A 26,287-nucleotide genomic window follows, 5' to 3' on the forward strand; every position below is an offset into this window, starting at 1 on the left:
CCACAGGTGAAAGCGGCTGTCCAGTAATGGGTAGGTTGCACTTTGTCTCTTCTGTTGACAAAATGAAAAACAGAAACAGTTAAGTGAGGACAAGGATGCCATCTTCCATGTGGATAGACAAGTAGGTGCTGTTCACACTGCCCCTAATGTTAAAGAAAGTGGGTATGTATTTGCTAGAGGAAACTTTGTCACTTCCATGAATAAATTGACTGGTCAGAAACAGATGAGGGATAAAGACTTGGACCTTCATGGGGACAGAGATGAAGGAACTTTCAACAATGAGGCTACCATGGTAGATACAGGTGGTCATTCACTTTTTGGAGGCCTGCGCTTTGTCCCTAGTGTTAATAAGATGACTCAAGAAAAATGGAAGTCACAGCATAAGGACACCAGTTTAAATGGGAAAAGAAGGGTACAATCTGTTCACAAGGAACATGTCCCAGCTGATGAAGGTGGTTCTGCTCTGTTGGAAGATTTGCAGCATGTCACTTCCATGTTTGAAATGGCCTGGCAGAAACAAACAGATGAAACTGAAGCCAATGACTCCAATGCATCTAACCAGAAAGATGTAATAACAGCTGAAGAAGACAATCATCATGTTTCTTCAGGACTGTGCTCACCCCAACATCTTGATAACATAGCTGGACTTGACACAATCTCCAGCCCTGAGTGGACTGAGGGTGGAATTCTTAGCACAGATGTTGGCCCTGAAAATGATGACCTTCTTACTGGAGGACTGGATTTTGTCACCACTGTTGATGCAGTGACCCAACACACACAAAACTGTGACGCTGATCAAAGAGATTGTAAGACTGAACACAAATTCTCAACTTCAGGTAATGAAGATGGTCATCTTGATCTTGAAGGATTTCGCTTTGACTCTGACAGCGACAGTGTCTCGAGTCAAGCCACGGAGACAAGTTTCCTGAACATCTCAGAAACTGGCGATGATGGTGATGAGTTGGTGGATGGGGACATGGTGCTGAGGTTTGTGGTGGATGACAGTGTTATCACTCCACAAAGGTACCAGCGGGAAGGGATCAGCTGCTCCTTTGACTCAGTGGACATTAACATGTTTTCAGCCAATGAAGCTTATGATGATAACGAGTCTATCTACGTAGACTCCCTGTGTGATCAGACAGATCCATGTACCAGGCAGGGCTATACAGAGGAGTTCAAAGACTCACTAGATATGAGCGACTACAGCTACAGTGACGTTGATGCAAGGCATGAGCAGGAAGGTGTTAAAGATGTTATTGTTTCAGAGGTAGGATGACAGTGTTTATAGATTTATCCATATTAAAACTGTTACTACTTTGTAACCAAAGCAAAGCACAGTTAAAATAATATGTGGAGATTATTTACTGACAAAGACTTACTTGAAAATTTCATTTCTGCAAGGTCAACCATATCGATTCAAACAGGTCTGTAAGAAAGTAGAAATTTGAAGTGGTCGTTCTAAACAAGTGAAATACATGTATGACAATACAAAGCTGCAGCCTGGCCAAATTTACAGGTCCGTGACTCAAAATGTCCACAAACATGTTTCATTCTGACAAGTCTGTCTTTAAAACAGCGTAACAACTTTATTTTCATGTCATGTTTTTTTTTCTGTTTCAACCAACTAACAATAACTTTTAATGTACAATCTTTAGAAACTTCTTAAAATTAATATTTTAGTTTTAATTTTCCTTCTGTTAAATATGGCCTAAACATGTATTTCATGCTTGAGCCAATCCTCTGAAGGGATGAGATCATTAGTCAGTTACAGATGCTTCAGTATGCATTATTGTTCATAGGCTCCTGGTTAGCAATACCTGCCACAGTTAGATATATATAACAATCTATTTAACTCTGTCTCACCCGACCACACCCTGTGTGTGACTGATCTGATGAGTGTTGTGTTTGAGACAATTGTGTCAAGAGACATGGGAGGACGTAGGGTGTTCCTGTTTACACACCCACACAGTGGTGTAGAAATGCCAGGCTATTTGTAGAACAGTGGTAAACCTAACCACTACATAGCAAGGAATTAATATGAACAAGTCACTTCAAAATATTGTGAGAAGGAAATTTGGTGCCTATTGCCATCATGGGTTTGTTGATATTTAGATTTGGTTTCAATTCTGATTTAATTAGAAACGGCATAAAAGTGGTATATGATCTATATTTGGAGCAAATGAACTAGAAAGCCTTTGATACCCAGTGTTCAAATTCAAGGAAATAAATTCTTATTGTCCTTAAATTAAAAATTAATGAAAATTAGGCAACAAAAGCATTGAGGATAGCCTTTTCATTTCTAAAAGTGCTACATTTTCACCACAAAATGTCAAGAGTGATGTCTGTTCTGCAGGTTGTTATTGAAGTATTCTAACATTCCAAACTTGAAATGATTATGTTTGCATATATAGAAAACATCTGTTGTGAATGGTTCCAAGTATTTGCCATCAACCTGTGCACTGATGTCTCAAAACAGTGATCAATATGTGTTATGTGTTTAACGGTTGATGTGAAGCCATGTTGTCTGGCCTGCACCTACAGCTCATGTTTATTGACTTCATGAGACGTCACCGTGACATAGTCAGGGATCACTTCATTGGATGTGTTGTCTGTTTTTATAGCTTGCATCTAGCACTGCCCTCCATTCGTTTTGTGATGATATGTTGTAATGATTAATGATATGCTGGCGATCTAACATATTGATCTTGGTGAATTTGTATTATCTTGAAATATCAATTTTGCCAATGACGCCTATGACAGTGAATAGAAGCATGACTGTTTATATGTCAGGGTGTACCAATATGGCAAATGAATCATACCACAATGTGATATTTATGTAACTGCCCTTAGATACGGAGGATTTCCTTTATAAAGTTGGCATCTTCAGTACCTATACTTCTAATATTTGTTTGAGACTCAAGGAATACACCATTGGTTTGACACAGAAATACAGGGTAACAATTAGCGATGTCATGATTCCTACAAAACATACTACATACTTACTTGTATTGATTCATATTTTATTCCTGCATTGTTTCAAATATGAAATTGGGATATGATCACATGCATCAACCAAGTCAGTAAGGCTGATCACCCCAATCCTGTTAATTGCCTATTAACGACAAGTATGGGTTGCTTAAGATCAGTTCTAACACAGATCTGGTCAGGTTTCACATATGTCTGACAATCTTACGTGTACCGGTATATATGAATAGGATGAGACAGCTATATACCCCAATGGAAAGCACAGCTTTACATGAAATTATGTTTGAAGCAATTTTTCTTGCAATTTTATTAATACATTTTGTGAAAGAAGACATGTTATTGTTCAGAGGATGGAAAATGTTTCATGTATATTTATCGATACATTTTTGTTTGCAGGCCAAACTGAGAGCTTCACTGTCATGGATTTTACATAAGGCATATCGGGGGATTCCATACCAGCTGAGTTCAAGGATCCGTTTTACGAAACAGATCAGGTATGCCTTGAACTTGATATAATTTACACATCACTCAACAAGCAAAAAAAAGACAATGAAAAAACCTTTCAGATTTAAGATATTGTTGTATGCTTTGATCAGTTCTTTTGACTTCCCACCTTCACTGGCACAACACATGAGTGTAATTTGTTGTATTCAGTTGAATCCCTTGGCGTTGCCAGGATCTGTTAATTCACGTTCAACCTGACGATGATTATTCAGCCGCCCTCTACTCAGACTTGATGGTTTGACCAAAGTGGAGAATATCCTCAACCCTTATCACTTTGGTCTTTCTCTCCCCTTATGCCAAGACGCCATAAAACAGTTTTAATGTAGTCCAAAACAGTCTTGAACCTAATTTCATCATGCTCACTGGATTTTTTATTACAGTCCAGTGAGTGGATAAGTTGTGCAAAATCTTATATATAGGTCCCATCAAACGTTTAGACCCACTTAAAACACTCACTATATGTTATGTATATACATGTGGTTACATCGAAGATTGATTTCTCCACTAACTTAGGCGAACCAGCTGCAAACCTTATGCAGATGAATTGCACAAGGATCATGCATCAAAGTGCTGAAAAGCATGTGCAAATATCGTGCATGTGAACAGCTGCCTTCTGGTGTAAAGTTTTGTTAAAAATTTGCCAATTTTCACTGATTTTTATTATTTATTGAACTCATGACAATAATCTTTCCAATGTTATATTTACACTAGTGAGTCTAAACTTTTGATGGGAAGTATATCATTGCTCTCAGGATGTTATTGAAAAGGCTTGATGCCTTTACCTAAAATATAACTGTAGACAGTGTGTGAGAAATGGGTGCCAACCTGGTCACAATATGCTGGCTATATCTTTGTTGATGTAATTGAAAATTTGGTATCCGTAGCCTGACTGACTAGCTTATCTTGTGAGTCATCATGCTTCACCTATCTGTAGGTCCTTTATGTCAGCTTGCTTGTTTGTGATTACATTGATTTCTTGCGTCAGATAGTTGCAAAGAAGTTCGTTGATAGGATTACATTGAACTTAATTTCTTTCAAGTCAGCTTGTTGCACCATGTAGAGATTGATTCATATGTTGGACACATGCATTAATGAAAGGCAACTGTGGTTTTAAGAGCAGAAGATTAAGTTTCTTCTGTTAGTGAAGATGGGTGAATGACCTTTCTATGATCTGGCTGTAGAGATGTTGTCAGTCATGATGCTCTCTCCTGATCATCCCAGTCTTGCATGCCGCTGTGTGTGTATGGTTTTTATTGCCACACTCAGCAGTGTTCCAGCTACGTGACAGCAGATTGTGAATAATGGAGTCTCAACCAAACAATCCAGTTATTGATCGTTAACAAAACATGCAATCAGGGTAAAATAAGACACAATTAATCAGTCAGACCTCTTAATCCATTTGGTTTCCTCGTGTATCCAGCAATAGATGCTAGGAACCAATTCTCATCCATATTGTCCATGGGGCTTCTGTGGAAAATGCTGACAGAATGTACCCGTGAAGATCCGGGGGTAGAATAGGTCTTCAGCAACCCATGCTTGCCACAAAAGGCGACTATGCCTGTCGTAAGAGGCGACTAACGGGATCTGGTGGTCAGGCCCGCTGACTTGGTTGCCACATGTCATCGGTTCCCAATTGCGCAGATCGATGCTCATGCTGTTGATCACTGGATTGTGTGGTCCAGACTCTATTATTTACAGACCGCCGCCATATAGCTGGAATATTGCTGAGTGCGGCGTAAAACTTAACTCACTCACGCTGACAGAATGTCGAGTACAGCAAGATATGTGCTACTATCTAATGACTGTTCCTTTGTATGTTGTTTAAGTAATATATTTGTGTTATGAATTTTCAGGGAACATGGCAGATCAAACCACACCTTGTTCGCCTCCTGACATCCAGCGAGATTTACTGTCAAGCATGCACCAATATGTTTCCCAACACATCGTCACAGTGGCAAGGTCAGAGAAACTCATTCAGTGCTCTCCTAGATTCAATGTTGTTCAATTCATTTAATGTTCTGATTATCCTTCTTCAGGGTTTGAAATTGAGGTTGGTCCTTGAGATTGCTCCTTTTGTATTTGAATCTAGGGATCCTCTCAGTCTTCAACTTTGGCTATAGGAATATAACAAGGACCCCTTGACGTTCATGCTTAATTTCAGTGTTCTAGTTGTTTGTCATCAGCATGCCAACATGTGATAGAGGATTTCACCAAACTGATAAATGTCTCCTCCCTCAAGTATCAGTAATGAAAATGTCAAGTCGTGCTGAAACCATGGAATGTAATTTGTTAATGAATTATGACCATAAAATGTATTTGACTGTGAATGTTGTGCAGGTCACTGGAGTATCATCCAGGTGCTGTCTCGGAAAGGCATCTATGTAACTGGCTCAGATGACACCACCGTCACGGAAACTGTCCTCATTCAGACAGCCCCATTCAATATGGTAAGTAGTTTTATACATACACTCTCTGTCAGGTTGCACAATTGGCATGATCATAAGTAAAGCTTTGCTTGTTATAAGTGTCAACTAGAATTGATTTGTTGATCAAGATTAGTGAGTTCATTTGATATTGATCATAACATTAACCATGTGTTGTCTAATTGCCCTAATATGGGCAGATTATTGTTGTCTGTGATGTATTACAACAAACAAACCATACAAACACACGTCAGTCATCCCCTGTCTAATTTTATATTGGAAATACTTTATATGAATTACATAAGCAGGTTGTGTATTCCATGAAACAAACATTAAGTTCTTTCTTCAGGATGCCCATGTGTCATTGATGACATCACTGATGGCGGCGTACATGTGTGAACAGGTCACAGTAGAAAGGGTTGTGCAGGCAGTAAGGTATGTAACTCAGATGCAAAATGAACACAGTTCTACTTAAACTATCTAAATAATAGATATCTGAACCACATACTGTTTGTAAGCTTGTCCAAATATGATTTCAAAAAGTTGAGTGGACAAAAGGGTAGGTATGTACTGTAATGGGTCAAAGATGTGTAATAATACTTCTACTTTCTCAAATTTGTCTTTGAGTCAAAGAAATTCTTTATTTCTAACTTTATGTGTTGAGATAATGTAGATAATTCAGTTTACTTTCTATTTCAAGACGCATTACAACATTCAATGCTTCAAGTGAGCTCCCATCTGGGGCTGAAGATACTGTGATCTTCTGGATCAACAAAGTGTGCTCTGTGGCCCAGAGCAGAGACCCCAAGTCTCAGCATGTGCTTCAAGGGGAGACCAATCAGAAAGTAAGTCTCCTCATCTATCTGTGTTGGCCCCTTTATGTTACACAATAGAGGTGGTCAGGATTAATGATAAATAGTGGTCAGCATGTGATCTGTAGTAGGAGTTTTGTTGACCCTTCTCTCTGTGTAAGGTTACAGGGGCTCTGAAATTACAATTCAATTCCTTACATACTTGCAGGTGCGTATTGTAAGTCGGACACCAGTAGGAGAGCCAACACAAGCTCCTGTGATACATAACCTAATGGCCGACCTCAGTGATGGCTGTTCTCTTGCTGTACTGCTCAGCTTCTACTGCCCAAACCTGCTCAGCTATAGTGGTAAGTTCATGTCCCTCTCAACAATCCTTAGGCAGTGTGCTAGTGTTCCATGCTTGTTGTACAAGTACCATGCATGTATGTGAAAAGAAAGCTTGTCATGTTTCCAAGGCTTGTCATGTTTCCATCTCAGTAAAGCATATCAGTGTAGAAGGAAGTCACCCTTTGACTGTACTCTCTATGTTTTTGTGTTCCATACTGGAGGCATAAGTTACCCAGGTGATGGAGGCATTGCTTGCCCAGGTGATGGAGGCATTGCTTGCCCAGTTGTCTAAGACACCACAATATGTGGTGTAGAGTTGTGTCCCTTGGACATGACTGATACTTATGATCATTAACCTGATACTCATTACAGTACATGACCTGGCTCATTCCATCAACCACTGGTTTGCACAGTAGGGATTCTGGGTTAGAAATTGGTTAGAAAATGGTGTTTTCACTAATTCAGACTTTGTTTGTTCAGATATTTGCCTGAAAGAGAACCTGGGTATTGCGGACTCACTGTACAACTTGCGACTGGTGAAGACGTTCTGTGAGCACAACATGCCTGCTGGGTGCTTCCCTTTCACCTATGAAGACCTACTGTATACACCCCACACACTCCGTGAAAACATCCTAGCCTTTCTTGGAGAACTCTTCTATTGGTTTGAGATACAAAAGTTTGATGGTATGATGGAAATTCAAAATCTTTCAGACTGATTTCACATAAGGAAATGCCTAAGTTATAGCCCTAAGGCAAATGCCTATCCAAATGGAGATCTTGATTATTGAAGCACAATATCTACCCTTGCACTGACTTAGTGGTCACTGTATAACTCAGTATTGTGTTTTCATGAATTGGGGTGAGGGGTAGCCTAGTAGTTAAAGCATTCGCTTGTCACGCCAAAGACCCGGGTTCATATTCCAACATGGGTACAATGTGTGAAGCCCATTTTTGGTGTCCCCCGCTGTGATATTGTAGCGTAATACCCAACTCAATCACTCTCTTTAATGAATTCCTCTTTGAGCAATTCCAGGGCACAAATAGTCTGTAATGTCACGGTATGCCGTCCATAGCCCATTAAAGTGAGGATCAGTGCCTTATTCCACCTAGCAATCTTAGTGCTACAACTACCATTGTGTGGTGTTACAGTGCAGGAGTTAAGATCACCTTAGCGCTAAGATTGTTTTGTAAAACGGGGGCCTTGTGGTTACAGCTTACCCCATGGGAGGAATCATTGATCATGATGTCAAGGACTGCTTTACAGGCCCAAATATGATTGAATACAGTGTGCCATCATGCTGACATTCACTCACTTTTAGGACCTGTGGTAGGTTGTTCAGACTAGCTGTATTGAAACTAAGGTGTAAGAGTGTGGACTGAAGTGGTTCTGCTTGTCTCCCCTTTGTCCAGGTTCCCGACCTGGCACTGGTCAGGCTCTGTCAGGTGTACCACAAGTCAGCAATGCCACCAAGCGCAGCTTCCATCAGGCAGAGGATACAAGATTTACTAGTAACCCTGAGCTCAACAAAGCCACAAGTCCATCGTGAGTCACCATGCAGTTTGTGTTGGAGACAAATTGCCTTAGACAATTTGAACAGGGACAAAGGAATCCTTGATGTTCTTGAAGTTAGGGGGTTGTTGGAGAATTTGGAAAAGTATAATTTATTATGGTTTTGAGAGGGCTGGATTGAGATCAAAACAGCAAGCTGTGAGTTATTATGGATTTGCCCTTCCTGCTGAATTAATAGTATAAAACCCAGGCCTTCAATCTGGATTGCTTTAATTGCTTCAGTGGGAAGGGGAAATTTAAGATGCAGTTTATTGATTGTAATACATTACATGAATATTACAGTCTGTGGAATAAGAGCAAATCAATAAAGGTCAAATTTTAGGCACCAAGTTCCTGAGGATGCAGTTTAAACAAAGCTGTCGCAGCACAGAGGTCAAATGTCAGAATAAATCATTACATACTCTACAGGGACATGACAGTAGCTCGTAAACTTTATGGAAGAATTAGTTAACCAGTGAGGGGGAAAACATTTATTCTGCTCCCATTATCAGATGGCACCTAATTATATCTGAATAACGCCAGGTGTTAAATGTTTGATTTAGAACATAACTCTTGCCTTTACCCCTGTTTCCAGATCGGGGATTCCACCAAGACAGGGACCATTGTTGCACAAACGCCACCAAGGCAAGACAGGTGTCAATGAAGAAGAACCTGTTCGATACTTAGGTTCGTTTAGTTGTTCAATTGAGAAAATAAATAAGTAGGAAATCGGGGTGGTAAATTAATTTCTTGTTTTACTGAATTTTTACGAGGCAATAGAACACCAATTTTTTTAAATGTCTGCTAATTCTGGTGATATGAGGTTCATAGTGAAAGACAAATTTAGCAAACTAAACATTGTTCAAAGTCAAAGCATTTCTATTTTCATATTATGTATTATGTTTTACATTTTCAGTGTCTCAGGTATGTCTAGCCTTGTACATATTTTATTGTTACTGTCATACAGAACCACCGAAACACCCCCGCAGAGCCCACTCTCTGAGTTCACCTCAAGAGAGAGATACCATCCGTCAGTCTGTGATAGCCTGGGAGGAACAAGAGTCCACACCACACAGGTGAGCTTGTCGTGTGACACATTGTACTTAGGGGACTAGCGTAATTCATGTGAACTTACAAATATATTAAACCTCTATCAAGCTGTTTTTCATTGACTTTATTTTTTTCGATGTTTGTTTTGAGTGTCCAAAGCCTCAATGTATTGATATTGTAATCAAATTTAAAACAAACTTCAGTTCATTTTGTTTTTAATTGTTTTGCCATGATGTACCCTATACCCTTTGCAGTTTGACGTTATTTATTTATTCTCTTGTTTATTCCATTTATTTAGCTAACCAACACTGTGACAATACATGATGAGGACCTGTAGAAATAACAGATACATACTGTTATTGATTTAATGTTTTAAATCCTGATGTTTGGTTTGCAGGCCTCAAAGTGTGAAGACATCAGTAAACCAGAGTCAAGACAGTGCTGCACTCCTGGCAAATGTGAGCATTGACTCGGAACTCAATGAAAGCTTTACTGATGACCAGCTTGGTAGCTGGAATTTTGACGAGGACAAAAGTCAGTCGCCCCAGCCAACGTTCAGTGACCGACAGACTGTGCCATCAAACCTGCATGATCCAAGTCACCCTGATTACATAGAGATAGAGAGTGTAAACTCACGTCAGTCAAATATGAACAGTTCTCGGAGTGAAAAACTGGAACCATTAATGCCAGCTATTATTCGTCCGGCAAAGGAAAAACATTCAAACCACACCAAAGCCCAAGAAAGAGGTGATCCTTATCAAAGAAAGAAATCATCACCAACAAAGCCTAGAAAGTCACGTAGTTCGCCTGTCAGCAGCTCAGTGACACCCAGTCAGGGGGACGTAACTGTTGAAGCTGTCGTAACTCTTCCAGGAGACAGTAGTCAAGTGACGAGTAGTGATGAAACTGTTGTGACGCCTCTCCCTGATGCACTGCTGACAGGTCGGGCAGGTGATGGCGACTACGTAAGCCCAGACTCTCAACAGAAGGGTTACGAAGCATTCTATATAAATCCAGAAATCTCTGTGGAGGTTTCATTGCCTCCTGTGTCGAGTCAGTCTCCCAGAACTCTTAGTGGAGGTTCACACACAGATGAAAGTGAGGTGACTGCTAGTTACACAATCGACCAAGATCATACTTTAGAAACTGCTAGAGCAGCTGGGATTCCTGTTGTTCACAGTGGAGATGGTGTTCACATTCGGAGGACAACATCTCGGGATGGTTCAGTGTCGAGCAGTAGGAGCTCAGGGGACTTCTCTGATCATGAATCACATAAGATACACCATGATCATAAAGCTAGAGAGACAGCTGACTTGAAAAAACTCTCTTTCGTTTCCTTCACGGAATCGTCAATCCCCAGACGTAGATGCCCAAAAACCCAAACTTGTGATCACTGACCAACTGCCTAAGACATTGTCTCAAACACTGGCTAACAAAGAGAAAAGGCCACTCACTACAAATTTTGCTGAAATCAAACGAATTAAGGAAGCTTATGGAAATATTGATAATTCTGGTTTGGTATATATGCAGAATGGCCAAGAACCAAAAGCTAATGGAACTACAAATACGCTCAAATCAGCATTTTATAGAAAACAAAATGAACCCGGGGGAAAGAAAACAACTTTTGCAACACTACCAAATGAAACCACATGGATTGCTCAAAGAGCATCTCAGGCCTCAGCAGCTCAAGCTCAGAACAATGGAGCTGATTCCCAACCTGTGTCATCTGAACTGTCCCAGCTGAGGATGAAGCTGGATGAAAAGAGGAAGGAGATTGAGAGGAAGAAACAGAGGATGGAGATGCAACAAACCAAGATGAGACGGAGACTAGGGAAGGATGCCTTCTACAGGGTAGTGTCTCGGCATATGGATGATGTGCCTGATGGCACGACGGCTCAAGGGGTTCCTGGTGATAGAACTGCATCTGAGATCGGGGAGAGGCTGGGACAGCAAGTCCTTGGGGCTCCTGATGCTCAAAGGCCAACATCTTTTGTAGATCCTTCCTCACATGCTGCTCAGAGGTCAAGGCCATTTTCACGAGAAGGAATCCAACAAACTATAGACAATGTTCGAAAGAAGTGGTTCAAGGAGGATGATTTAGTTGGTGGGGCAAGACCTCCAGATGATGAGAGTATGACTTTAAGTCAAGAGGAAAAACTAGGCCCACTTTTACATGTACAGTCTCAGCCAGTTCCTTCTCCTCCTTCACAAGCAATGACAGATAGTCAGCATAGCACTAGTAGTCAACACAGCACAGGCAGCCAACCTGAGTCATTTGAAGCTTACGATTCATCTCTGGATAAGCTCAATAAGAGTTTATCAGATCTCCAGGGTGAAATAGCACGGCTGTCATTACAACAGGAACAGATAAAATTCCTTCAGTCTCCTCAGGGCTATGCCCAAGCGGACATGCAGATGCACCTACAAGGTGGACCCATGACAAATGTTTCCAGCATCCCACCCCAGTCCTTTCCGAAACAGACTGGTTACACCTTGCCTCCTGCCACCCAGCAAGTCACACAGATGGGGCAGGGAGGATCTCATCAGCCATATACGATGAACCAGTTTGTGCCAGGAGCTGGTAGTCAAGGGCTGCCTGCTTCTGCATCTACTCAGATGTACGGAGGAGCCCAGTCAGTTTCACAGAAAAATGTGCCATACCAGCCTTGTCAGACACTTCCATACACCAGTCCTATCATGGCTGCTACAAGCTACCAACCGGTTTCCCAACCCACCTCCACCCATCATACTCCTCAGCACTCAACAATGGGATCTCAACTTCCCACTTCTACCCACCCTCCTTTTCCTACTTCTACTCCAATCCCACCATCAGCACTCTCAACAGAGCGAAGGATCCCAACCCCACCCGGTTATACTCTACCCCCTCACTCTCCTGATGCCCAGCCCAATGCTGACACTGCCTCAGAAGATAGCTCTTCCACCCAGGACACCACGGCCAATGGGAATGGATTCTTTGTTTCATTTGGGGATGAGACGCCTAAGAGAGCAAAACCCAAACTTGGCAAAGACAGGATGAAGAAAGAGCAAAGATCTGAAACACCTGTTGCCAATCCAGCATCAGCAGCACCTGCAGCATCGGCATCTCCTGCCTTGCCTGCTTCTGCATCTTCTGCCATGCCTGCTTCTGCCTCCACAACCAGTGCACCATTACAGCCACTACCTACTGCACATACAAACCATCAGAGTGGAAATGCTGGCTTTGTGATTGAAGATCGGGAACTAACCCCTGATAAGGTAAGGGTAATTCTCCATGCAGAAATGTCAATCAAGTCAAATGTGCAATAACATGATTGATTACAAAGGAGGGTGTATAGTATAATAAAGTTTGTCAGAGGTCTGTATCAGGTAAATAAACAGCAGCTTATATAGAAACAATTAATTGTTTGTATCTTTATTATACAATGCCATTTGTGTTCGTATTTTATTCAGACTGATATTTGAATACTGCATCAATATAAAAGATTGAATTTTGCTGTAAGTACTTTTGTAACTTTTCTCTGTGACATACCTCTGAAGAATGAAGAAAGAAAATCAGGGTAACAATATAATGGTATTGTGGTTAGTACATGTGTATTTGACTGTCTCAGGTTCAGAACTCGGAAGAAGAGATGGCAAGGAAAGAGAGCGGATACTGCAGATGCAAGTTAAGAGGAAGGAGGAGCAGGAGAGGAAGAGGCTGGAGAAGGAGGATGAAGCTGCCAAACAGCGGGAAGCACTGAGGTGAGCTTATGTCAGCACAGTCAGTCATGTTGGTTGGTGTGGGATGAAGAATAGCTTCGGGGTACAGACATCAGTGGATGGGTGTGGCATCAAGTATAGCCAAACTACTGGGGGGTACAGAAGTCGGTAGATATACACCACTGTCAGTCAGGTGGGTGTGGCATCAAGTATAGCCAAACTACTGGGGGTACAGAAGTCAGTAGATATACACCACTGTCAGTCAGGTGGGTGTGGCATCAAGTATAGCCAAACTACTGGGGTACAGAAGTCAGTAGATATACACCACTGTCAGTCAGGTGGGTGTGGCATCAAGTATAGCAAAACTACTGGGGGGTACAGAAGTCAGTAGATATACACCACTGTCAGTCAGGTGGGTGTGGCATCAAGTATAGCAAAACTACTGGGGGTACAGAAGTCAGTAGATATACACCACTGTCAGTCAGGTGGGTGTGGTATCAAGTATAGCAAAACTACTGGGGGGTGCAGAAGTCAGTAGCTATACACCACTGTCAGTGAGGTGGGTGTGGCATCAAGTATAGCAAAACTACTGGGGGGTACAGAAGTCGGTAGATATACACCACTGTCAGTCAGGGTGGGTGTGGCATCAAGTATAGCCAAACTACTGGGGTACAGAAGTCAGTAGATATACACCACTGTCAGTCAGGTGGGTGTGGCATCAAGTATAGCAAAACTACTGGGGGTATACAGAAGTCAGTAGATATACACCACTGTCAGTCAGGTGGGTGTGGCATCAAGTATAGCATCAAGTATAGCAAAACTACTGGGGTACAGAAGTCAGTAGATATACACCACTGTCAGTCAGGTGGGTGTGGCATCAAGTATAGCAAAACTACTGGGGGTACAGAAGTCAGTAGATATACACCACTGTCAGTCAGGTGGGTGTGGCATCAACTGTCAGTCAGGTGGGTGTGGCATAGCAAAACTACTGGGGGTACAGAAGTCAGTAGATATACACCACTGTCAGTCAGGTGGGTGTGGCATCAAGTATAGCCAAACTACTGGGGGTACAGAAGTCAGTCAGTCAGGTTATCACCACTGTATACACCACTGTCAGTCAGGTGGGTGCCATACACCACTGGCATCAACCGTCAGTGATGTGGGTGTGGCATAGCAGGTGGGTGTGGCATCAAGTATAGCAAAACTACTGGGGGTACAGAAGTCAGTAGCTGTCAGTCAGGTGGGTGTGGCATCAAGTATAGCAAAACTACTGGGGGTATAGGTGAGAAGTCAGATATACACCACTGTAGACATACCACCACAAAACTACTGGGGTACAGAAGTCCACATAGGAATGTTGTTCGACTTCACCTTGTGTGTTCAGGCAAATAGTTATGATGATGTGTATGTAGATTGAAGCAAGAGGAAGCCGAGAGGAAGAAGGCAGAAGAAAAGGCAAGGAGGGAGCAGATCTACCAGCAGTATCTACATCGGAAACAACATCAGGAAGATGAGGAGAATGGTATAGAAAGACCCCAAGAGAGACCAGCCAAGTCCAAACCACGACCCAAGTCCATGTTCGTCAAAGCCACCAACTCACCCCCTCCAGAAGACGAAGGTTTGGTTTGCTCGCTGGACGATCTCTCTGCTCGAGCATTTGTTATCCCTTCTTCAGGTGGTGCTGCCTGTAAGTGTGTGCACGCTGTTGCTTCTTTTGGGTTCTCTGTACTTGTCTTGTACCTCTAGCAAACACATTGGATATACCTGACTTATGAGAAACTTTGGTCTGATAAATACATTGATTCAGAATGGTAGAAAAACTTTCTTCTTGTGTTGAGAAAGATAAAGCCAGATGTACTAAGTTAGTACTATTTATTGAGACAAATTATTCTCTTCACTGGACAGTATTATGCTGCCTTCATAGTTAAATGTGTTTGCTAAAATACATGCATTATTTTGTTCTAATTTTTCATTTTAATAAATGAATTTGGATATTTGGATGTCATCAAATAACAGATTATTTTGTGGATTTTTTAAGAAATTTAGAAACATAGATTTTGTCCTAAAGTTTAAAAAAACCTCTTCATTATTGCATTTGCAAGAAGAGACAATATCTTCCAAGATATATTAGGCACGTTATGATTAATGATGCTTTCTTTTGTTTGATTTGAAATTCAGTAAATACTTATACTGGAAAAAAATTGATGCTCAAATAAGACTATGATTATATTCTGGAAATATTTCAAATGCATGGACTAAACTATACCATTTTTAGAAAGCATGCAGTATATGTTCGTTCATAACTAAATATCTCCATAACATGACAAAGGTAAGTGAACATGTTTTCCTGTTTTAAAGTTCAATTTGACTCTTTTTTGCAGCTAATTCTTTTACATTTTTTGTTAGTTTCGTTTAGAATATCCATCTTTGCTGGTTTGATATGTGAATGTTGCTTTCAATATATGAAGAATGCTGTAGAAATAGTATGTACGGTATGCTGCTAGTTGTATGCTGGTGCAATGTATGCCACAGATACCATATATATATATATATACATACATACCCTGCATCAAGAGTGTGTGTTTGTGTGTGTGTGTGTGTCAGGAATGGAACATGTAGTTCCCAGGTACCAGTGTTTTCAAACAGTTGTATCATCCCAGGTAAAGCATTTTTGAGATGCCCACATATTTCAATACTAGAAAACAAAATAGTGACAGCCCTTGAAATGATTATGAACTTCCACAATGTTAATATAATGAACTCTAAACTGTCAGAGAAACGAGACCCTGATCATAGCTTGACTATGTATCAGCATTTGTAGATGTCAACGGTTTAAAGTAGATGCCAGGGTAATTGGAAGAAATTGTGTAATGCTATAAGTTTAGTGATTGGTATTTGAAAACACTCACATATCTAGATAGACAACAAAATAACAGCTGCCTGTCTGTATCTCTAGCAATGTACACTATCTCTATAGTCAATGTTGAAGCAAAGTGTCTTGTTCATATCCCTTGCCAAAATCTGCTTGGAGACTGCAGAGCATTGCGAATCTTTGGACGAATGAGCACAGCGTCCCACAGTTACTCTAGCTTACAGACTTTGTTCCCACAGTGCCCAGTTAGTAGGCTGTTCTTGAGATGGTAGACTGTTTGGGCCATGGACCAGCAATCAAACTAATTGTGCTAAATCAGATGCTGAACAAGTAAAGGGGTTATGTTAACCAGTCCTTACCAACACTACATCTACAATGGACATTAACATGGAGTTACTGTCAAATGGCCTACCTGTGGGGACAACATGCTACAATCTTTCCTACATTTCTTTATGATTTTATTTTTATTACTTCTTGGTTTGGTGTTTATTCGCTTCATTTACCCCGCTGTAAATGTGATCAGAATGCCTGCAAGATTGCTTGAAACATTAGTAACACTGTATGATTACTATCTGCTATTGATGACAGAGGGCATGGTGTTTCCTGCTTAAAGAGGCACTGTATTACTCCACCAGGCCAATACAACACTGGGTGGTTTGGATTAGGCATTAAGATGAGCATGATGGTCAGAAGCTTCACAACTTCAACAGCATGAAAGCCTTCTTGTTTTTATTTTCATTTTTAGTTTAGACTGCATATGAGAAATGTTGCTGTATTTGTATTTGGTTTAAATGTTTTGACAACTATTCAGTTTATGCTCTCTTTTGTATCAATGCAAAGTGTACGGTAATCTATGTTTGTTGAGTATTTGGCTGCAATGTTTTGCTCTTTTCGGATTTCTATGTTGACAATTACATGTATAACAAGTTGTCATTTCAAATAGCTTGTCTTATGTGATTGAAGGAAAGATGGATTTTAAAATTTATCTTTAAGCGCCATTACTAAAATCTGTATTCACTCAAAATTAATATCTGAAACTAAAGAGTGATTTCCACAGCAACATTTTCCCCCATGCACTAACATGTAGAATAGATTCTACTGGAAGCTTGTTACTCCTATTTGATTGGTTGGGAGCTGGCCAGAGGCGCCCTCAATTTTTTTTTGTTGCATCATTCCCACATCCGGTTTGCTTTTTTCAGCCTCAGCCTCCTCTTCTCCTCGCCCCACTCTTCGTATTCCCCAAACACGAGGAAAGTTGAGAAAAGCAGGTCTGTACTACTAACCCCTGATTCCAGACATTCAAAACTTTGTGCCCTAATACACCTTGTACCAGGACAGTTGCTCAAACAGAAATCAGGTTCTGACAAGTCTTTGATATCAATAGCAGCATAATACTGACTCAGTGAATATATACTGAACAAAAAACAAATATAGGAACACAGGAAACTTCAAGCGCTCCTTTAATATTTTCCAGTTTTCATCACCAGCTTTGAATAGCGCTGTGGGAGGAAATCTGAGAATAAATAAGGAACACTGCCATGAAGTGGTGTTCCCTTATTTGTTTCCCTCAGTATATCTCATGGCTCTTCCAGCAGTCCTCATTGCTGCAGTTATTGTCCTTCCAGTGATGTATTGATTCCCATACGTAATGCCATTAATTATTTGTAGGAAAAACAAGAAATCTGTTTTCTCTCTGTCAATTTTTGTCTTCTTGTTGAAAATAGTAACATGAAAACTGATTGGTCAGGGAAATATTTGTTTCTCTGCCCGTTGAAAGCTGCAGGGAATATGCTTCCTTATCAGGGCACTGAACACAGCACGTCACCTGAGTGTCCTTGGGTCCACTTTCACATGTATATACAAAATTTTTATATGCACAAAGTTTTGAATTGGATCACAAATTAACATTGTAGCTTTATGTTGTACAATCCAGGATTTATGTCATTTGTAAATATCACCAGATTGTCTAAATAGGCCCACATGAAGAACCAAAGCTATTTCTGCTGGAAAATGAAATTCTTTCAACACTTGGCAGTGGTAATAGTTTGCATAAGCAAAATTTGATTTGGTGATGGGAACACTTCGCTGCAATACTGCACTGCCAGCTTATTGATCAAGCCTTTGCCCAGGGTAACTAAATGGACATTAACCTTACACTTCATGGCAGCAGTTTTGGTGTGGAGACTTTTCGCAGCCTAATAATACTTTTTGTACATCAGAATTGTCTTACTTTGAAGTCAGTTTCTTTGTATTGTGTACTTAAATGAAGTTAACTTGAATTCAATATATATTGTACAACTCCAGAAAGGAATATTTAGAATATGAAAAGGCAATATTAGAAATCAACTGCCTTTAACTTTACCTTAACCTGACATCTAGTTGTAGATGATGTTTTGAGAGGTTCTCAAGTCCTGTTATAAATAGTATATATCATGTTAAATAAAGATAATTTCTCTTTTGCCTTACGCAAAGTCTGTTTTGAGCCATGATTACAGAAAAAGCTAATGTTTGCAGTGTAATATTTAATGTTTACGAGTTAATCAGTATGTTACTTTGCTACCAGTAATTGTAAGCACATCCCCAACTTGTCAGTACTGTGATCTGTCACGGAAAACATTCAAACCACCTGGGCAATCCTTGCTATGACTTTCCTTCAGAAAGAGCAGCTTGAATCCTGCTCAATCAGTAGGCATAGAAAAGGATTTGTCTCAGTTATGTCCCTCCTTCACACTAAGTATTGTTAGAGGATACAGTGGATAGTAAGTCTGAACTAACTGCATCCATGTGCATTGTGATCTGAGAGATGACTGTAGACTGTCATGGCTGCCTTGTGTTCATGACAAGCTTGTGAATGTCCTAGAAATCAGTCGATCAGCTTGTGAATGTTCTTGATAGGAATCTCTCCTACTCTGAATGCCCTCTATATAAGGAATTGTGTTTTCTTGTTAACCGATACCTAAATTACTGACACACAGTGTGTGGACGTTTGCCATAATGCATCGTTTCTCCCTACACAGTCTCTTGCAACACTCTAACACAAAATGGCCGCCCAGGAGGAATGACATATCGGAGACCCCCCTCACCAGGTGGGTACTGGAACAGCGTTCTCCTTACAGTGTAATCATGAATATAGTGTTCACATCTTATATCCTGTGTGGCATTATGAAAAAGATGGATGTTGTAATGTTACTGCAAGACTATGTACACTCTGTATATGTGACATGTTTTGATGTCTTGACCTGTGTGGTAACAGAATTGTAGGTGACTCGTCACTGCCTTCATCAGAAAGTGTAGCAATACTGATTCAACGATAGATTAAAATAAACATTCACAGCAATTAAGAATCCTTTACCTTGACCATGGGAAGAAGTACTGAGTTCAAACCCACTTTATCGTTTGAATTTAAACATCTGAAAATAGGTCTATGTGTTGAAATATCAAATCTTTATTTGTGAAGGAATCACAGTGAAAAACATATTTATCTTTGCAATATCTTTCTTGACCAGAAAAAAATAAACTTTCCAGAAAAAAAAACGAAATAGTTTCATTGACATCCAGTTTGAAAGTTGGTTTGATAGGCTGAAGGCAGCTGTGGCCATTTTCCTAAATTCAGTTGTATGATAGGTTACCCAAATACCCACTGAGTAACATCATGTGTTCATTGTTGCCCACAAGCCCTAACTGGTGTGTGCTCTGCAATAATACAACCTGAGTGATTTAATACACTAACATTGCAGGTACGGTGGATGTAGTTGTTGTTGTATGGGTAGGTTGCTGGTATAAGTGTCCCCTCCAACAACTTCACTAGCTTGCTCATGTGCTGTGTGAAACTTTGTGTAGTGATTCTTGTTTGCTAGTAGCACAGCTCTCATCTGTCCTCCTGACAACTAGTCTGGTTTACACTCAGAAAAGCTACATTCCATGCAACTTGTTTTTATCAGTGTTTTTATGAAGATTTGTCGTGATGGTGCAGTGTTTAGATCATTGAACTGCAGTAATGTTTTTCTTTTCAGCGTTGAATTGTCATGATTTTATAATGCTGGTGAGAAGTCTGATTCAGTAGGAATTGAAATGAACAAATTGCTAAAATTTATGATTCCTTGACATCTTCATCTAAAAAAATGTTGTTTTCCCGAGTTTCAGTATCATAGTTAAATGCAACAAGACATAAGAGTATGCTTTAACTCTTAGACAGTTCCGGGTAATGAAAGTCTATTAAAGAGTAAATACAGTGACTTAACAGTCAGTAATGTCTTCCTCAAATATGTGTCAGAGACATTTCAATATTTCAGTTGTTGCAACAGTTATTGATTCATTTGTAACTTACCAAGCACATATTCCTGTAGATCTGTACAGGCTGCAGCAGCGGCGTAACCGTAGCAACGATAGCAGTGAGACAGGATCTAATGCAGGATCTGACTATACTGGTGAGAGTTATTTTAGATCAACTTTTTTGGATCAATCAGAATGATTTTTACTCTATTTTCTTTTCTTACTTTTATAGACCAACGAGCATGAAACATGCAAAATTCATTCCATGCCCAGCATAAGGATATCATGTGTTTAGACCTAAAGGGCTATCTCAGTCCAGTCAAGTCTTTAAGATAAAGAATTTAAATACTGAGAGAGAGAAGTTAAAATGAAGTGGTTTTCCACCTTCATCCCTCACTCAGTTGGGGATGTCGGTAGAGGATTTTATTCAAATCTGTGTTCAAAAATGACAAAACTGATACCTGGATAGTAGTTCAGATAGTGGATGAGGATAGGTATATTAAGTAGGTAAACTGAATATTTTGTGTTTGTAAGGCCTTAAGAACAATTCAGTTTTGGCAGATTCATAATTAAGATCATATTCTGATGTTGCACTGAAGTGTCAGAGGCACACATCACCTCCAGTTAAACTGAAGGTGTCAAGCTATGTTTTCATGGTGATGGATGTCAGGGTGGCATGGCGATACATGACGGCAGTCTGGTAATAATCAAATCTTGACTAGATAGTTTCAGTGATTGACATCATGAGCATCTATCTATGGAATTGGAATACAATGACATCCAAAGAACCATGTCATCTTGCCTGACCACCCAATAAATGTAGTTACCATTTTAACAAGCATAGGTTTCTGGAGATAGATGTTATTACCCACAATCCCTACACATTCTCAAATTAATCATAATTGGATTATGAATGGATTAAATTTCTGTCACAGGTCCCAAGTTATTTGTAAAGCCCAGTTCTAAATCCAACCGCAACATAATCATGAACGCCATCAGTCACTGCTGTCTAGCAGGCTGCGTCAACACAGACACGAAGAACAAGGTTTTGGAGGTATGGATGAATAACATTTTTACTTACTGATATGTATTCGTCACCAACATCTGAATGACTCTGTACGGTCATGTTGTAGTTTTCAATGTGTATGTTATCATTTACTCATAATAAAATTTGTCTGATTGGTGAGCTGTCGTCATGAAATTCAGATGTAAGTATTTGTCTGTACAAGTCAATACATAATGTGAAATGTGTCATGTGTGGCACTAGTAGGGTGTATGGGATATTATGGTGGAATGTTGGTGTACACCCCTCACCCTGTGGTGTTCATGCCCATTCAGTTCATAAGGTAATGTACAATGTGACATATGGAACTTTTATTCTTGCACAAACGCAGCGAGGATCTACCAAAAGCATCATTGTAATGTTTGCTTTCATATAGGTTAAAGGACCTTAGGGGTCAAAACAATGACTGATCTGTGCAAACTCGGTATCGTGTGTTTGAGTTGGGCAAGGTGCAGGATAGTTCATGCAGCTGTACACATGTGGATGCATGTTGCCGAATGACGGAAATAGTCTCATGAAAACCATATTTCACCTCACCTCACCTATAGTGAGTATTTAAGGCTAGAGTTTGATGTTTCACCTTTGTCCTCCTCCAGATCATCTCCCAGACTGATGCCAAGCACTTCCTCATCCTGTTCCGAGACGGAGGCTGTCAGTTTAAGGGCCTGTACACCTATGCACCAGAGATGGAAGAAATATTCAAAATACATGGAGTTGGACCAAAGCAAATCACCAACAAAATGGTGGAAAAGTTTTATAAGTAAGTGAGAATAATCATTTCAAGAAGTGAAAATCCTGTATTGTTCTTAATCAAAAGTCATTGGTTGTCCAAACACATGGATGATATTATTGGCGATAAACAATTATGTAATTCTATTACAGATACAACTCAGGTGCCAAAAGCTTCACTGAGGTAAAGTCTACCAAGCATATATCTGTGTCTATTGATGCTGTTGTGGTGCACAATGCTTTGTGGAAGACAAGTAAACCTGGCGCTGCTAAGAAATAGATCCTGCTGTAGTCACTGATCTCAGTCACAACACAGTCAAGACACAGTCCAGGGACTCTCTGACAGAGAATAGGAGATAGCTACTTTTAGCCTTCCTTGTAACAGTCACAGACGGCCATCTGGATATCAAATAGTCATCCCTGGCACTGGATAGTGCTTGAAATGTTATGACAGTTGTGTGCATTCGGCCTGGGAAGTATCTCAGCTTTGTGGTAATGGCAAGTTTAATGTGTTCTGTTCTGTTTGGACCATTCTGTGCTGCTTTTAAAGGTGTATCTCAATAATGTGAAAAAGGATACTTCATGCCAAGTCACACCGATATGAATATCAATTTTAGCCCCAAATTACACCAGAGAAAATCATTTTGTGGTCATGGTACGTTTTTATAAATAATGTGTGAATGAATACTAAGGGCATTGGATACTTTCTACAGCATGACCAAAGATTCAGTGATGGATTTATTTGAATTGAAGTTACAGTAATATTATACAGTTATATTTTCAACAAATCCGACAATACTGTATGTATGGAAAAAATTGTTAAGATGGTTATATGGTGTCATGGATGACAATGTATTTAGAAATATGATTTACAGGTAATGGCTTCCCAGATCCGATCCCAGTCTGATACACATTTTGTATAAGATGCTAAGTTATAGGATATAGTCAGGTTAGCTTGAGTCTGCCGTCACAGTAAGACGAAACGTTCATATGTCAAGCAATATTCCAGCCAACAGTCCCATTAAGCAGAAACTGCATCGGCTATGAAGTGTATGACCTGCTTTGTTGAAATGTGATTATGCAAGTCTTCTCATGTACTGCTTGATAGTCTGTTCACAGTGGCTCATGCCAAACTAGTTACATTTGTTAAATTATTTTAATATATTCCACTACACATGACCATGATTACTACTGCTGTTCTATGTGTGTATGAACCACAGTAGTGGGACATGTGGGACATTATCGTTTTATCCCATTCAACTGAAATGTTAGTGAAAGGTTTGTATTTGATATGGTTCAGAATTTTTTAATTGATTTTAGCCATTATTCACTGTTGATGGAGACTTCGACTTGTTTCTTCAATTTTAATCAACATATACATGAGTATATATCATTGTATATATAGTATCATGATCTGGCTCGGAAACAACATTTTGTCACACACAAACGTGTAAATGTAGACCCTGCATTATCATCATAACTAATAACCATAATCAATAAACAGACAGCAGAAATGTTCTGGTGTCACCAGTTCAGCAAACCATATTAACAGTGTAAGACATGTCAAGCTTCATTTTGCATGTTATCCTCTGAGACTAAGTCATACTGGAACTTATTGTGTATCAATTATTGTAGGCATGGGTTGTAGGAATGGGAAAGAGGACTAAGTAATTTTGTGATTACAGGATTTATGGTTGTATGTGAAGAGTTGTGAATATGTAGATTTTGACCTAATTTATGTGTATAAACCCTAGTTGTAGAGTTGAAGACATGCCAGTGAGGCCCAGGCTATTGCTCCCAGTACAGTTGTGGGTCTTTCAGAGTTCAGCTGTTAGCTTCCTGTCTGTCACGGCTGTTTCCATTTAACACTCCTGCGATGACCAATGCTTTTGTAACAAATATTTATTGTAAAAATGTACATTGTTTTCTACACTTCATTGTTGTGATCTAGCTAGTGCTTCAGTTGCACTGGATCCCGATGTCATATTGGATCCTGTTGTGGGACACAGTGTTTTCATTATTCAGATCAAATAGTGCTTATCTCAGAGTTCCATCTCAAAGAGTGCTTGTAAAATAAATGTTTAACTATTTGCATAAATATGCATTTATTTGTGTAAATGTTTCATTCACATCAACATCATTTCATAGAAAAAGATATTAAAGTATAGTCATGTCATTTTCATAAATCACTCTTTCCAACATCGTTATTCACTCATTTGTTGCATTTATTTCCCTGACAGTTATCAAAACATTTGTCGTCAATCAGTGTGCAGATTCCAGGTTCGCCAATAGACTGTGACAATAACCTTCCTTCTATCTCAAGTAGCAATGGTTCTATTTATGCATAATTCTGCTCTGCTTTGCTGTTTGTTCAAATTGGAGTGGCAAGAGATATGCAGCATGGACCTGATGCTTCTAGTAGTGTCAGAATTATATCCCTTTAGCTGCCTTAACCCCCAGCCAGAGGGTAATCACATAAGAATGATCTTTTAAAATACCCTTGTTTAGATTTTAGAAACAGTTGATTTCATTATATATTTTTGTTTCCTGTTAGCAATAGTTTGGATACCTTTCCTGACAAAGATTCAACATTTTAATTGTTACTTGTGGAGACAGAATAAATACCCAGTGTCATCTTGCTACTCCAAGTTGTATGTGCAGCCAGCAAGTACAATATTATTTATGTGAGAAAGCCTGTGATACTATTGGCCTTACAACTTTCAATATGTTGCTGTGACAGTGTGCATCTAAATGACAAATAAATGTTTGTTGCCAGCTAACACTAGTTTTGTTATCAGTCACGTTTTTCCACAGTATTTCAGTCATATCACAGTGTTATGGATGAATAGATACTTTCTTTTTGCACACATGTCCATGATATATATACGCTGTGTATGAAGTTGTATGGTTGAACAGGTTATCATGACAGTGTCTGTAATACTGCCAAGTGGAAGATTGTTCTCAGTTCTCCAGTGTGAAAATATATGTATATTCTATAAATGAAAATACAACCACCTTGTACCCACTCACTACCACAGCTTCTTTCAAATAATCAAATCCAACCAAATAAATCGGGGTTCGCACAGGTTTGAAAAAGCCTGAAATTTTGACATTTTGCACTAAAAAAGGCCCTATATTTATTTAATTTTACCAGGAAAATACCTTGCAATGAAAATGTGCATTAATTTATCTCCAAAGCAAAGCTTTCCCAGAGCAGCAATGTAGCTACGAGTTATTTCCCTCTGCTTGCTGGTCCCGCAGTTGACCTTGAGTGTATTCAACTACATCTACCTACTGCGTATGTGTTCTACCTGTTTCTATAGTTCCTTAAGAATGTTGATTGGGCCTTACGACAGAATGGAGATACTATGCACTATTTTGGTTGTGTCATCCTACTGCCTGTAGTAGCTTAAAAGACTCAACCATGATCCATGCAGTCTTAAAAAAAAACACATAGATAAATTTGATTTATTTCTCTTCATGTTCATATTATTTTTCTGATACATATTTCCTTTCCTAAATACACCATAAATTCTATAAAGTGTAACAAAGCTTTAGGTGTCTGGGAAGCTTGAGGAATAGAATAATCTTAACAAGAACACAAGATTAGGGCAAATGTCAAGGCAGTATAGCACTTCACAGAATACTGAGTAACAGTCTACCACCGGGTATTCTTTGTCAAGTACACGTTCTTTCATATCAATTACAATAAGTAACCTTGGTAACAACTATCTATCATACACAATATTTGACATTGTAACACTATACCCATGCATACATTGTAGTCCTTAAAATAAGATACCATATAAGATTAAAAGGTACAAAATGTCATTAACATGAATATATTAGCTTACAGCTTGAATAGAAACTGGTTAATGTCAGTGGTGTCAAACCCTGAACATACAAGATAAACATTAACAACAAATACACCATACGATCTTAGGTATGATTCTAAACTGTCTAAAAATTACATTAATGCAAGGAGAACATACATTGTCATGA

At 39.6% G+C, this 26,287-nt stretch overlaps 1 protein-coding gene across 1 annotated transcript in view; it reads left to right on the forward strand.

Annotated features, from left to right (window-relative positions):
- Positions 1-25,065, forward strand: part of LOC124269965 (calmodulin-regulated spectrin-associated protein 1-like) — a 59,852-nt gene extending 34,787 nt beyond the window's left edge. The window contains 22 exon segments of the mRNA XM_046704964.1: positions 3,382-3,426; positions 3,429-3,479; positions 5,343-5,448; positions 5,827-5,936; positions 6,262-6,347; positions 6,613-6,757; positions 6,933-7,071; positions 7,532-7,735; positions 8,462-8,594; positions 9,196-9,287; positions 9,568-9,676; positions 10,048-11,002; positions 11,004-12,905; positions 13,133-13,145; positions 13,259-13,391; positions 14,762-15,036; positions 17,421-17,489; positions 19,239-19,307; positions 20,568-20,648; positions 21,429-21,547; positions 22,153-22,316; positions 22,439-25,065. Of these exon segments, the coding sequence (XP_046560920.1) occupies positions 3,382-3,426; positions 3,429-3,479; positions 5,343-5,448; positions 5,827-5,936; positions 6,262-6,347; positions 6,613-6,757; positions 6,933-7,071; positions 7,532-7,735; positions 8,462-8,594; positions 9,196-9,287; positions 9,568-9,676; positions 10,048-11,002; positions 11,004-12,905; positions 13,133-13,145; positions 13,259-13,391; positions 14,762-15,036; positions 17,421-17,489; positions 19,239-19,307; positions 20,568-20,648; positions 21,429-21,547; positions 22,153-22,316; positions 22,439-22,565 (5,127 nt within the window). The 3' untranslated portion in view covers positions 22,566-25,065.
- The last annotated feature ends 1,222 nt before the right edge of the window (positions 25,066-26,287 follow it).

Source organism: Haliotis rubra, unplaced genomic scaffold, assembly GCF_003918875.1.
Source record: "Haliotis rubra isolate DU_JTF1 unplaced genomic scaffold, ASM391887v1 Scf149, whole genome shotgun sequence".
Taxonomy (NCBI): domain Eukaryota; kingdom Metazoa; phylum Mollusca; class Gastropoda; order Lepetellida; family Haliotidae; genus Haliotis; species Haliotis rubra.